Below are 15748 nucleotides of genomic sequence, written 5' to 3'. Positions count from 1 at the left end.
TACATTAAAACCTCCTACATATCATATACTAAGGGGTCATGGGAATAGATTAGATCTGATTCAGTTTTCATTCCCTAGACCTAAAACATGAGAAAAATGAGATGATTCTCGTGGGCGTGGAACATGTCAGAAAGTATAACATAAAAACATAAAACATTTTAATATAATACTTACTACCCTGATCATTCGTCATGAGATTGTCGAAATAGGCAAATAAAATGTGGTAAACTAAAACAGCCAATATTTACAGAATTAACACACTGTCAGCATGAAACATGGTTATGCACTATTAATAAATTTATCATACACAAAATACCTAATCTTGACTGTTGTGACCAAGTGTCGTCAAAACTGAAATCTGACATTTTTACTTAAGCTGACTTACAGTCTCTGTTAAGATATTCATCTATATAGTACAAGGAGTTGCCTATCAAAAAGTCTTTCAAACTCTGTCTAAACCGTGCTTTATCTGAAACCAAGTTTTTAATGGTTGCTGGCAATTTATTGAAAATGTGTGTTCCTGAATATTGGACAACTTTTTGGACCAAGGTAAGTGATTTTAGGTTTTTATGTAGATTGTTCTTATTTTTAGTATTGATACTATGTATTGAGCTATTGGTTGGAAACAGAGATGTATTACTTGCAACAAGTTTCATTAATGTACTGAGAAACAGTGGTTAGACTACAAAGTTCCTTGAACAGGTTTCTACATGATGTTCTTGAATTTACACCACAAATGATTCTTATCACACGATTTTGCACCTAAAAACTTTTGCTCGGTTTGATGAGTTGCCCCAAAATACGATCCCATATGACATTACAGAATGAAAGTAAGCAAAATATGCTAGTTTTTTATATCTATATCTCCTACATCTGGCATCATTCTTGTTGCAAATACAGACTTGTTTAGGTGCCTAAGCAATTCTGTGGTATGCCCTTCCCAAGTGAATTTATTAGCGAGTTGTAATCCCAGAAATTTAACACTGTCAACCTCTTCAATCTCCATGTCTTCATATGTTGTACACATGCTGGAAGAAAATCTTTTACAGGTTCTGAACTGCATATAGCAGGTCTTCTCAAAGTTTGGTGACAGTGAGTTAGTTAGCTTTACACCACTTATTAATGTCAGTTAAAATTTTTATTAGCAGCTATTTCTAAATCTGTCCTTGACTTGTTACTTATTGCAATGTTTGTACCATCTGCAAACAAAACAAACTTAGCATCTGGCAATGTAACAGATGAGAGGTCATTAATGTACACAAGAAAAAATTATGGACCCAAGATGGAACCCAGAGAAACACCACATGTAATTAATTCCCAGTCAGACAAAGACTGACTGCTTACTGCACAGATATTTCGCAGTGACACACTTTGCTTCCTGTTAGATAAGACTCAAACCATTTCACAGCATTGCCAGTGACACCACAATATTCCAATTTACTTAAGAGAATGCTTTGGGCAGGTCACAGAAAATGCCAGTAGCCTCTAATTTATTATCTAATGAATTAAGTACATTCTCACTGTAAGTGTAAATAGCTTTCTCTATATCAGAACCCTTCAGAAATCCAATCTGTGACTTGGACAATATACTATTTGCAGTCACATGCTTAAGGAGATGCTTGAACACAACCTTTTCAAATATTTTTCAGAAAGCCAGCAAAAGTGAAATTGGTCAATAGTTTGATGGTATCTCTTTATCCCCCTTCTTGTAAAAAGGCTTAACTTCAGCACATTTTAGCCAGTCTGGAAATGTTCTGCTGATAAGAGATTGATTACACAAATAACTTAAGACAGAACTCAACTCGCTTGAGCACTCTTTCCTTAACTTCATTGATATGTTATCATACCCACTGGAATACTTAGATTTCAAGCATTTTATGGGAGACATGAATGTCATTTCCTCTTTACTGAAGTTGTTTTTAAAGACTGGACTCAGATATTACATTGCACTGTTCACCGCACCAGACAACCCCAAGCTGTCAGTAACACAAATGAAGTACTTATCTAACAGCTTTGCAACACTACATGTACTTGTTATCAAAGTCTCATTTATTTTTAGAGCTATCCGTTCCTCTTCCTTTTTGGCCCCACCTGTCTGTCTTCACTATATCCCATACAATTTTTATTTTGTTGCCTGATGTAATTATCCTTTTCTCATAATAAAGCTGCTTCGATTTCTGGATTACTTGCTTCAATATTTTGCTGTATTCTTTGTAATGAATTACAATTCTAACATCAGAGCTGTTCCTAGATAGTAGATACAGTCCCCTTTTTGTCTCACATGGTATCTTTATTCTTTGTGTAATCCACAGTTTATTTTTTCACTACTGTATGATTTGAGTTACCTTTAGGAAAAAACAATTTTCAAAAGTGTAGGTAACTTTATTAATGAATGCTTTGTATTTTGCATCTGAGTCAGAAGTATTGTAAACATCTATCCAATTCATGTCTGAGAAATTTCCTGAATTTCTCAATTATTGACTTATATATTACCCTCCTGTACTCAGATTTAATAGATTTTTTATCCTGGCAAATTTCAACATTTAACATAAGATGCTGCGTATCATGAGCAGATAGTCCATTTTCTATTGGTTTTTGTGATATGTCTATTTTTCCCTAGATTTGTCTACAAAGATATTATCAATAGCAGTCTCAGAGCATTTACATATCCTAGTAGCAAAGTTCACAGTAGGAACTACATTGAATGATAGTGTTACTGACTGCAATAATTGTTCACTGACACAGTTTTTCAATAAATCCACATTAAAATCACCATCAACCACTATTTCCTTGTTTCTTACCATGAGATGGGACAGCAGAGCATCCAGATTTTTTATGAAGAGGTTAAACTTTCCTGAAGGTGATCAGTATATACCTACTATTATAAGGTCTTATTATGAAGTACTACTTCTGTTGCAAAAGCTTCTAACTGCTGCTCTAAACAAAATTTATTAGTATCAATATTCTTGAAATCAAAATAGTTTCTGACAAATGTGACAAGTCCTCCTTTCTCCATATTTTCTCTACAGAAGTAAGTTGAATCCTGTAACATTTACCGAATCTATACCAGTGGTCACATGACGTTCAGAGGGGCAGATTATATCAACTGGTTTGCTCAACTCTAATTCTTCAACACAAATAAGCTACTCATTAAGCTTAAACCTTATTCCTCGGATATTCTGATGCAATAACGATAATTGATTTTGTGCACTGGCTGAATTACAGCTGGATGAACCTAATTTTCCTGCCAGTTTTTGAGTATCTCTAGTTTCAATCAGAGGCTGCCTGCAAGAATTGTGTACTGTTTGATCAATGTGAGTGTCATTTTCAGACTGTCTCTGAACATCCTTTGTTTCTGCCCTCCCTACCCTTTCAAAAAAAAAGTTGATCTGTTGCCTGTAACCACTGGTACTTTAGCAATTGTGACAGTGCCCCCCCCCCCTCTTAAGTTATTTGCTATTAGCCCAGGCAGTTTTATGATTAGAATAATTACCACATGCAGAGAGACATTCAAATGCTCATTCTTCCCACACTCCATACGTGAATGGAACAGGAAGACTGGTACAATGGGATGTACCCTAAGCCATGCACCTCATGGTAATCTGCAGAGTATATATGTAGATGTACGCTATGAGATCAAAAGTATCTGGACACCTGGCTGAAAATGACTTACAAGTTCATGGAATCCTTCATCAGCAATGTTGGAATTCAGTACATTGTTGGCCCACCCTTAGCCTTGATGACAGCTTCCACTCTTGCAGGCAAATGTTCAATCAGGTGCAGCAAAATTTCCTGGGGAATGGCAGTCCATTCTTCATGGAGTGCTGCACTGAGGAGAGGTATCAATGTTGGTCTGTGAGGCCTGGCACGAAGTCGGCATTCCAAAACATCCCAAAGGTGTTCTATAGGATTCAGGTAAGGACTCTGTACAGGCCAGTCCATTTCAGGGATGTTACTGTAATGTAGCCTCTCCACCACAGGCTGTGCATTATGAACATGTGCTTGATCGTGCTGAAAGATGCAATCGTCATCCCCGAATTGCTCTTCAACAGTGGGAAGCAAGAAGGTGCTTAAAACATCAATGTAGGCCTATGCTGTGATAGTGCCATGCAAATCAAAAATGGGTGCAAGCCCCCTCCATGAAAACCAGGACCACACCATAACACCACCACTTCCGAATTTTACTGTCGGCACTACTCACACCGGCAGATGACGCTCACCAGGAAATAGCCATACCCACACCCTACCATTGGATCGCCACATTGTGTACCATGATTTGCCACTCCACACAACGTTTTTCCACTGTTTAGTCATCTAATGTTTACGCTCTTTACACCAAATGAGACATTGGCATTTACCAGAGTGATGGGTGGCTTATGAGCATCCGCTCGACCATGAAATCCAATTTTTCTCACCTTCCACCTAACTGTCATAGTACTTGAAGTGGATCCTGATGCACTTTGGAATTCCTGTGTGATGGTATGGGCAGATGTGTGCCTATTACACGTTATGACCCTCTTCAACTGTCGGTGGTCTCTGTCAGTCAACAGATGAGGCCGGCCTGTACGCTTTTGTGCTGTACGTGTCCTTTAACATTTCAACTTCGCTATCACATCGGAAACTCATAGTCACATTGGAAACAGTGGCTCTAGGGATGTTTAGGAGCACAGAAATCTCACATACAGAAGTATGACACAAGTGACAACCAATCACCTGGCCACGTTCGAAGTCTGCGAGTTCCGCGGAGCACCCCATTCTGCTCCCTCTCAAAGTCTAATGACTACTGAGGTCACTGATATGGAGTACCTGGCAGTAGATGGCAGAACAATGCACCTAATATGAAAAACGTATGTTTTGGGAGGTGTCCGGATACATTTGATCACAGTGTAGAAAACATTGAAGTCATCTATGCAATATATGATGACCGACTTCAAAGACTGTTCCATTGACTTGCATCATTCACTAGATCTGAATTTTTTGGACTCTACTCTATATTAGAACAGTAAACGACTGAGTGACAGTAAAGATGTGGATGGCTGTGATGCACGGAATCAGGAGGCATAATGTTACCATAAAACAAATTTGGAATATCCCTTTCAACAGTAAGTTGCACACAGGAAGCCTTTCATATGGTTCAGATCAGGTAACTGTGGCATCTTTTACAAGTTGGTTATCACCAATTATTGCCTATCGAAAATTACGAGGTGGTAGCATGTTTTCCTAAATACCACCAGAATATTTTAGTTTGGGTCATTCCATTGAAAATCATCCAATTTTAGCCAAAGTGGGTTGCATCATGGTTATAGATTTCAATGAAATTTGGTACAGGTAACACCTGCACTAAATTAAGTACATATCTCAGATATTGAAATGTGAGCTAGGCACTCCCAAAGTTACAATTTTGGCCATTTTTTTCAAAAAACATGCCACCATGTGTGATCACCTAGCTCCTGTACTAAATCATATACCGCTAAAAGGTTGGTCTCATTTGAATGGTAACACCTCTCCCTTTTAGGAGAAAGAAAGGGTGTGTTGCAATGGTTCATGGTCCGGAAGAATTACACAACCAAACAGCTACACAAGTTATCCCATTTTTGCAAGTTTCCAATATTTTTTTTATCTCATGTGTGAATGATAGTACTGAAACAATATTTGGTGTATATAGAGAGGTGATACGGCTGAATTCATAACACAAACTTGGCTGTGTTACTTGCATGCACATACTGACTTTTTTGATTTTGAAAACTCCAAAATTGTCGAAAATCATTATGTGGGACCTCCACAAATGCAACGCATGCAAGGTCACAGCATGCTGCACATTGCTTCACTATGTAGCTTGAATCTAAGTCTAATTACCCTCCAAAATATCTTTGTGTTACTCCAATGTGTAACTTTTTTTATTGTACTCTAACAGTGTGTATGTGTTGATAAGGACAGTATTGTAAGTGCCACAGTATTTGACACAAGAGACTCATTATCCCGCAACATATTTAACCTGAATTAGTAGAAATGATAGGTTTCACACTCTGAACACATCAATCATTGTCTAAATACAACGTTACATAGGAAGCACATGCATTGAAGATCAGTGCCTTTCCTCACTTGGACTGCTGAAAGTTGTTAAACAACTGGAGTATTTCAACTTCAGTTGCCCTGCCCAGCACATACTGTCTGCCTGTTATGATGTTTGGCACAATATTTGGTTTTAGAATGTCCCCTAGTTTCACCCAGCTGACGTATTTGGTTAAAAAGTAAGCTTCAGCTGGCAAATACTTCACCAAAAGATCTTGGTTCTTTTCAGCACAGTCCATAACAAAGGCAAGGTACCAAGTAGAATCATACACACAAATAACGTAAGAAGACATCCTGATATCATGCAACAATACTGCTTGGTATTGTACTGAAGACTGTTGTGCCTCTACATTGTGTGTGAGATAATCCATATCATATCTCACAGAGTATGTAATTCAATACGTCTTAACATCCTTTCCAGCAGATCTAAATTGGTAGTACTGTCTTGGGTTGGAATTGTCCTGCACTGATCAAATCTTTCATTCAGTAGCATTGCACTGTTATTTTCCAGGTCTTCTGAGGACACACAAAAGAACTGAATACCCTTTATCTCTTGTGAAGCAAATTTAAAAAGTGCTTGTGCAGTGAGGATTGGGTGATGGAGTTCTTCAAAGCTCCTCCTGGCAGCCAGACTTTGGAATGTCCCCCCAACTCCATCACAGGCACTCTTCCTGTGGTTAGTGGCAAAGAAATGTCACTCAGCATAAATTCTGAAGTCCTCAGAATGCAATGTCAGATTTTTAAAATTTTTCCAGTTTTTATATTGAGATGATGCTCCTTCGGAAATGTAGTGAATTTTTCCTAAGTGTGGCATTGCATCTTTTATATGGGGAATAATGGTTTTCTGATATTAATGTACTGCAGCTATTGAGTGAATGAGATAGTCACTTTATGCACATTTTCTTTACAATTTATGATGCTCACCCTGATTTTGATAGAAAAACTACAAAAGGATGCACTGTGGCCTGGGATTGCTGCCAGTGAAATTCTTGTGCTACGCCTTGTACAATAAATGAGTAATTCTCAGAAAAATTCCCAATTACAATACACTGTTGGACCAAGTATTTCTTTCAGTGAAGCTAGACAATGTGATTGCTTACCATCCACCAACGTAGTAATGACGCCAGTAGGAGCTCTCTGATAAAATCAACTCGTCCACAGGATGTACAGCATTCCATAGCACAATATTTGCACTCGGCACTCATTTCACAGTCACAAATATGGACTGATGATTACTAACTGGGATGGAACTCATGACCCACAAAAGAAGCTATTTTATGTAAAACATACATAAAAATCTTTCCATAAGTCCCATATAGCAAAACTCTACAGCAAAATGAGCATAAGGTAATAAACTTATTTTACTATTGAGGCTCCACAAAAAGGCAGAAAAATTGTGAATTTTGAAACTTATTTACAGTCTCTGAGTGCAGAGTTCTATTACACTGGCAAACGTCAAAGGTATGAGCAATCACAGCATATGTTAAATAAGTCATTTCCATTTTGCATCATCCTTTACATTTACTATAAAGCTAGACAGCTCATGGTCCTTGACATAATACAAATTTTTATCACTGTAATGGCAAATAACCCACTTAACAGACATCGTTTACAAATCAGAATTAGTATCAACAACAAGGACAGGTTGTTTTACATTTTAGGACAACTGAATACATGGATACTTTCCAACTTTTTTCGGTTGTCTTCATTGATGTACAGCACTCTAATTTCATAATACCTTAGGCAGCAACAATAAAATACAATGGTCTTTTATTCCTACGCTGTTAATCATTTTATAAGTAACACAAAAGGAAAGACTTGGGAGAAAAAAACTGTTTCATGTAGGCGTCTGTAAAATGCTCAGTTTAGACTTACGTTGTAGCATCATGGACTATGACTTGATCATCATTGCCAGCAGAAAATACTCTGCTGGTTGTGCTGTCAAATGCCAGGCAAAATATGTTACTAATATGATTAGCGCGCATTACAGATGGGGTTCCGATGCTGTGGAGAGCATGTTCAACATTCCAAATTAAAACTCGTCGATCATCTCCTCCTGTAACGTAAATTATATTTTATTCTTATGTTCCAAAATTATGCACAGAAGGGTATTCAAACATTACATCCATTTTTTTTCTCACCGGACACTAAAAACTTTCCACTGTTGGAAAACTCTATGGCATTCACACAGCCGTAATGAGCAAGTAGATCTTTCCTGTAAAGGTTAGTGGCTTTATTGAGACGCTCTCTTAATAGCCGCCTTTTTACATTTATCCGTTCGTCGTACTGCCTGTTCAAAACATAACGTAATGGACATGAAGGCGATGGTCTGGCCATAGTAGCTAAACGTAGATCCTGCCACAGAAATAAGATCTATAAAGGCGATTTTCTCAATTGCATTATGTCAGTTGGACTAGCACTTGCTTGTGAAAGTTCTTATGGCATTTCACATGCACCCCTTCCCCATACATTGAAAGAAAAGCTAACCACCCTTCTGCACAGAACAGCTGTCAGTTTGTGAACTCTATGCTATCATCTTTGTTGACACTTCAGGCAAAGATACGGATTGTACGGGCGCGAATTCTTAAACCGTAAAGTTATTGTAAAATTGAATATTCAGTTCGCAAACTTTTGTATGAGATATCTTCCGATACAGAATCGCTCCCCTCCATTTTAGGAAGTGTTCTACTTAATGAATGTGATAAATTAGTTAAATCACCGCATTCGTTTTTGACCTGAGAGATACTAAATTACAAATTATTCGCAATAGACTCAGACATAAATGATCTCTAAAGGCTTCTTTGCAGTAGTAGCTGTCTAAAGAAAATCTTGTTGCCCTATCAATATGAGATTTTAACCAATCTCCAGTTATCGATATACAATGTGTTAATTTATGGGGTAACGATTTTAATACAAGCCAAAATCTCATTCTGGTAACTTCCACACTTCTTCCAAATCATTACTGGCTTAAGGCCACATATTTCTTTCAATGGCGAATAGAAATAAGGAGTCAAAACTGATAGATAGTACTGCATAAATGGTAAATTAAATAAATGTTGATCCTATTCTAGTTCACATCCAGCTCATCCTTCGACAAGCATGAAGCAAGTCATTGAGTGAAATTTTTGTCTGCCGACTATATGGTTAGAACAAAACCTAATTCGAATGTGTATTTTTGTTTACTTGAATTTTTGTCAAGAAGCCAAAGCATTTTACTGATCGAATTTGCAACGAAATTTACATAGTCGTTTGCCAGCAAGTGTTCTAGGTGTATTAACAAATGTGGACACTTTCAGAAAGTTTCTACAATATACTATTCCTGTGACACGTTAACAGGGTCACTCAAACTTATTTTTGTGGTTAGTACTTGATTTTGATTCGTGGCGACATCAGACAATAAGAACCGTACAAGACGAAACAGAACGAGTATTAAAGTTTACAAAAGTCTATATTGTCTTTGTACCATTGTTCTTTGATGGTTTAATATCCGTTCTATGTTTAACTCGTAGTTTATACATGTGTTCAGTTAATGTGTATTAATTGTGAAAATAAAATGTACAGTGCATTCACATCCAGTGTACATGCTTTTATTGAAGAGGAAATCATAAATTTCCCACAATGGAAACCCCGAACTTCACGATTATCTTCTACAAGTGTATAGTACAAACTATTCGCAATATGACTTCCAGCAACTCCGCTCCTGTAAGAGAAGAACCACAAACTAAACAGCAAGGTTCTCATACAGCAGCTGCAGCAACTGCAAGAAACGGCAATCACATGCGCAACAGGAACGTAAAGATTTCACCTGCGGTAGTTTGCTCAAATACAGATTTATTCCACCCATGTATTAATTACAACATGCATGCTGTTGTAGGACTAGTTACATTAATGAATAAGAAGCAAGGAGTAATTATGGAAAAAGTAGCGTCGAGGAATACAGAAAGGAAAGTAGACAAAGAGGGTATTTATGTACTTTGCCTCACTGTGTCTGCATCTTCACACAAGTAACTTGTAATAAAAAAAGGAATCAATAAATTATTAAATATTACTAAATATTATTGACTATGTGTATGAAGACACAATTTTGTAGGATATAATACGATTGCGTTATTAAAAAATGTTCTGTGCTTATTTGTATCTTTTGGCCATCGGACTTCACTTACATTTTAATTGTAGCTGCAGGTGGCGGACTCCGAGAACACCGGCGCTTGTCGTAATCAAGAAAATCTCCTTATATGTTGTTCTCTTCACTGCAAATAAATAAAAAAATACTTGATACTGTTGTTCAACATAATATTATTCACGCACACATATGATACATAGAGGTCACAATACTTCATATCTAAAATCGCACATCTTCATCGTCCTTCTATATACAAGAGAGTAAAAACAAAAAACACTGAACAAAAATTGAATGTTTTTTCTTTCATTTGTATGCACCATACCGCGCATTCATAATTAACGCCTTTACCAACTCTCTGGCCGCTCTGTGTTTCATTTTTCTTTTTTTTCTTTTTTTTTAATAAATCTTAACTTTACAGCATCCTGGGGGTCTTTCATCATGTACTTACACAATTGCCCCCACACTGTATGCTGACATGGTATGGATACGTACAGTGTAATTTTTTTCTTTTTTTACATTTGCCGATAGGGGTCGATGCCTTTTATTGTTGGCTTCCTTTTTTATTTAATGGAATGGATGTCAAAAAAATGGTTCAAATGGCTCTGAGCACTATGGGACTCAACATCTTAGGTCATAAGTCCCCTAGAACTTAGAACTACTTAAACCTAACTAACCTAAGGACATCACACACACCCATGCCCGAGGCAGGATTCGAACCTGCGACCGTAGCAGTCCCGCGGTTCCGGACTGCAGCGCCAGAACCGCACGGCCACCGCGGCCGGCGAATGGATGTCAACTTATCCTATTTATGTTAGAATTCTTCAAGAAATTAAAAGGTTATATACATCATATGGCAGTCCATTACATATTTGAATTTAGTGCGCTAACAATCATGTTTCGTTTGCTTCATTCTCGCTGCCGGATTTCACGCTGGCGCACTGGTTGATTTGGTGGCTAAGAGCTAAACGATAACGGTCAATATGCAAGAAGCTACCGTCGCACGTGCTTGCATTCGCTTTCTTACTGTTGATTTCACATTAAGTATCGCACTTTCACCTGAGTGTCACATATCGAAGAATTTCTGTGGCGTTTATCTTCATTCTGGGTGCAGTGGGTGTGTGCTTATTCTTCAGAATCCGACGCTGTGGCGAAAGATCTCCATTTTTACTGCCATGGCGTCATTATTACCTGTCATATTCGCATTTTCAGAGTAGAGAACCCTGACCAACAGCGTCCGTCCTTGAGGTAAGATCCAGCTCGAACAACTATAGTTCACTAGTTTCACTTGTAAAAGTGTCAAGTGTTGTGAGCCACGATACTCAGAAGTTATTTGGTTGTTCACGCATTTTCATGTCACCACACACTTGACCGTCCACTTGTTGAAAGACACACAAAGCCATCCAAAATACTGTGTAAATTGCTTGTCTTTAAAGTTCATTTCTTCATACAGAGTTTAGTTTCCAATGAAAATTAGTACAAGTACCTGTAGCTGACATTCCATCCATCGCTTATATTATGAACATAAATTTCTTAAGTTTTAAAACATCATAAAATTTTCATTGATTTAGTTCTGTTACTTCGGTTTGTTTGTTAGTTTCAACTTCTCTTCCTTCACATCACATGTACAAATTAATTACATATCACATTATTATGACATAATACAAGCATACAATACATGTATGTGTCATTTTATAGATAGGCTTTTATCACTTATGAGAGTTCATTTTTCCTTAGGTAGAAGAGGGAGAAAAACGTTGGAAATAGGTCTAAAACATTGCGCATTACTGGCCTAATTACACTTTACGCCACCTCCTTGTTTGGGACGGAAGAAGGGAAATACCCATCTACTGGTTCAAGGATTTATGAGGAAATGTACCGACTAATCACCCATGTAGTATCATATTGTTTCTTCATGTGTTCTTGCTTTTTACTTCAATTCACGTGTAGCTGAGTGTGAAACATGATGTTTTAATCATCATAGACTTTATTTCTCAAATACCTTGAAACATCATTATTCAAGCTTTCATGTGACATGATAAAAATTAAATAGTTTTTGTAAAATCTCAAGCTTAAATGTCTATGCATACTCTGCAGCAAATAGGTACTGATAATTGTCACAGAGACACAATGTGTTAATGCATATTACATTTTTCATTTGCCTTATGACCTTTGTATAAATATCCTTATAACTAAATTGTTTACTTAATGTGCGACCCATTTCTTCATTTGGTACCTGCTATTCTCAACATAATTCTCTTCTTCTGCGCCGTGACGCTGCACTGGTCGCTGAAAGAAAAACTTAAAACTAATTACATAACGTAGCTCAGTGACCACTGACACATTTGGTCATTCCATACGTTCACAGATATTTCCATACTTTGTGTAAATTCATAGACATTCGTTTATTGTTAGCCATAATGATCATTTACTCTGCAAAGAAAATTATTTGACAATTCTCACGGTATTTTGTCGTTAGTCCTTAGCTTACACGTCTTTTATAGTTTTTCATAATGCTTCCTTTTGGTTGTAAATATATTGTACATAGCTTAGTATTTAATTAAATATCTGTGTGCATATATCAATAGGTTCCTTAGTCCTCACATAGTAGATGTATTTGCGTAGTATTTCCATTTACTTTGTGCTTAGGTTAGATACATGTTGCATTCCTATTTTGGTTGCACCTTCTACCAGTCTTTCTGCATGCACACAGGTCAGTGTCTCCTCTCCTGCTACTGATGTAAGCGCATGTTGTTGAGTGTACGGCAGCTGAGCCGTTAGCTAATTTCGTTTATACTTTCGCTTCGCATGAAGTGGGTGTTACTTATCACTGCTGTTGATTTTTATGCCTACGTGCACAAATTAAAAGAATTAATTATGCCTATACACACTACTTTAGAAGCTGTTCGTAAAGTCTGGCCTTATGCACACTGGTACTGTAATCTTATTGATACCTCTAGCATCGAGTCCTAATCTTACAGAAACATCTGGTTTGCTTACTGGTAATATTGGACTACAATAGGGTGAAAATGAAGGTTGTATCTCTTCCCTTACTGCTTCTCGTTTTGCCCATGGAATAGGATATGACATTACACAAAGTGTTTCATGTGGATAGAATTCAAATTTATATTCATAGTCTTTGATTACCCCTGACTCCCCGCTGAAAACATTGGCATAATTAAATAACAAGTGGGGAAGTGCTCGTCGTTGCATCTTATTTAGTACCTGTGATTATCTTAGTTTCTGCTCTACCATGTCTTAACTAACCTCAGTGTTTGCTTCTTGGTCAGTATCGAATTTGTTTGTGAAAAATACAGCTGCAAAGGAATACTTTACCACTACATTTGACTCTGGTTTTTTTTTTTTTTTTTTTTTTTTTTGTTAGTTGGATGGGGTGTTCTGACTAAATCATTAGAAAAGTTCTGATCCTTCGCAAAAAAGTGGCATTTACCATTAACTATGTCAATCTGCGTTTTGTATGTTCTAAACGTGTTCATGACCATAAGACTAACTATAAGTTTGTCGATTATAAGAAAGTTGCACTTCACTGTAAAATGTTCAATTTGTAATGGAATAAGTGCCTGATGTTTAACCAATTTAGTCTTACTGCCTATAGCAGTTTGCACCTTGCAATTCAGGACTGGAAATTTTGGGAAATTACCTCTCTTCTTGAATTAACAAAAAAATGCATTTGGCTTTAGGTTAGTAGTTGAGCCTGTATCTAAAATTAATTGTGTGTCAATGTCAAATATTTCCACCTTAATGATTGTCTTTGTTCTTCCTTGACTTTATCTACTACATCTAACTCATACTGATACAAATCATACTTGATGTAACCTTGTTTGTCAAACATTATAAAACATGTTTGTTGTTCTGCCTTGCTCCTACTTCCTGAGAGGTCAATAGCCTGGGGTTTAACTACGATCAGTTGGTGTTTTCCTAAGGCATAGTGTGACTTAATTCGTTACCTGGCGAAATTTCAGTTTGTTTCACTGTGTGGGTACTTCATCAATTTTTGTCATTATATAACATTCTTAGGGGTTGTTTTACTCATTGTAGCTGGTAATCTGTCACTGCATAAGTCCTGAAACAGTAACTGTAAAAAATAACTACAAGGTTGTTTTTTTAAATAATTAATCCTGTTTTTTGTTTCCACTTAATATTTATTGTATTCTCAAATTACTTAAAAAACATCTTGACAAATCTGAAATAAATTGTAACATACTTACAATAATGAATTAATTATGCTCAACAACCTATGTGCTCTCTGTCCAAAATCACACAAAGTACTGACTCCCTATGCCAATATGGTTACCCATATATACTGGGTGTTACAAAAAGGTATTGCCAAACTTTCAGGAAACATTCCTCATACACAAAGAAAGAAAATATGTTACATGGACATGTGTCCGGAAACGCTTACTTTCCATGTTAGAGCTCATTTTATTACTTCTCTTCAAATCACATTAATCATGGAATGGAAACACACAGCAACAGAATGTACCAGCGTGACTTCAAACACTTTGTTACAGGAAATGTTCAAAATGTCCTCTGTTAGCGAGGGTACATGCATCCACCCTCCATTGCATGGAATCCCTGATGTGCTGATGCAGCCCTGGAGAATGGCGTATTGTATCACAGCTGTCCACAATACGAGCACGAAGAGTCTCTACATTTGGTACCGGGGTTGCGTGGACAAGAGCTTTCAAATGCCCCCATAAATGAAAGTCAACAGGGTTGGGGGTCAGGAGAGCGTGGAGGCCATGGACTTGGTCTGCCTCTACCAATCCATCGGTCACCGAATCTGTTGTTGAGAAGCGTACGAACACTTCGACTGAAATGTGCAGGAGCTCCATCGTGCATGAACCACATGTTGTGTCGTACTTGTAAAGGCACATGTTCTAGCAGCACAGGTAGAGTATCCCGTATGAAATCATGATAACGTGCTCTATTGAGCGTAGGTGGAAGAACATGGGGCCCAATCAAGACATCACCAACAATGCCTGCCCAAACGTTCACATAAAATCTGTGTTGATGACGTGATTGCACAATTGCGTCAGCCCACACATGTTGATTGTGAAATTTTACAATTTGATCACGTTGGAATGAAGCCTCATCCATTAAGAGAGAATCTGCACTGAAATGAGGATTGACACATTGTTGGATGAACCATTCACAGAAGTGTACCCGTGGAGGCCAATCAGCTGCTGATAGTGCCTGCACATGCTGTACATGGTACAGAAACAACTGGTTCTCCAGTAGCTCTCTCCATACAGTGACGTGGTCAACGTTACCTTGTTCAGCAGCAACTTCTCTGATGCTGACATTAGGGTTATCGTCAACTGCACGAAGAATTGCCTCGTCCATTGCAGGTGTCCTCGGCGTTCTAGGTCTTCCTCAGTCGCGAGTCATAGGCTGGAATGTTCCGTGCTCCCTAAGACGCCGAGGTTAGATTAGATTAGATTAGATTAATACCAGTTCCATGGATCATGAATACGATATTTCGTAATGATGTGGAACGAGTCAAATTTTCCAATACATGACATAATTAAGTTA

At 37.5% G+C, this 15748-nt stretch overlaps 1 protein-coding gene across 1 annotated transcript in view; it reads right to left on the bottom strand.

The window, feature by feature from the left end:
- LOC126260162 (DDB1- and CUL4-associated factor 5) overlaps positions 1-8589 on the bottom strand; it is a 138361-nt gene extending 129772 nt beyond the window's left edge. The window contains exons 1-2 of the mRNA XM_049957426.1: positions 8214-8589; positions 7948-8128 (exon numbers count right to left, since the gene is read on the bottom strand). Of these exons, the coding sequence (XP_049813383.1) occupies positions 7948-8128; positions 8214-8409 (377 nt within the window). The 5' untranslated portion in view covers positions 8410-8589. The remainder of the gene's footprint in view (positions 1-7947; positions 8129-8213) is intronic.
- Between the last annotated feature and the right edge of the window lie 7159 nt (positions 8590-15748).

This window comes from Schistocerca nitens, chromosome 5 (genome assembly GCF_023898315.1).
Source record: "Schistocerca nitens isolate TAMUIC-IGC-003100 chromosome 5, iqSchNite1.1, whole genome shotgun sequence".
Lineage (NCBI taxonomy): Eukaryota > Metazoa > Arthropoda > Insecta > Orthoptera > Acrididae > Schistocerca > Schistocerca nitens.
The sequence above is the reverse complement of the archived record's forward strand: the minus strand, read 5'-3'. Positions and strand labels throughout refer to the sequence as shown.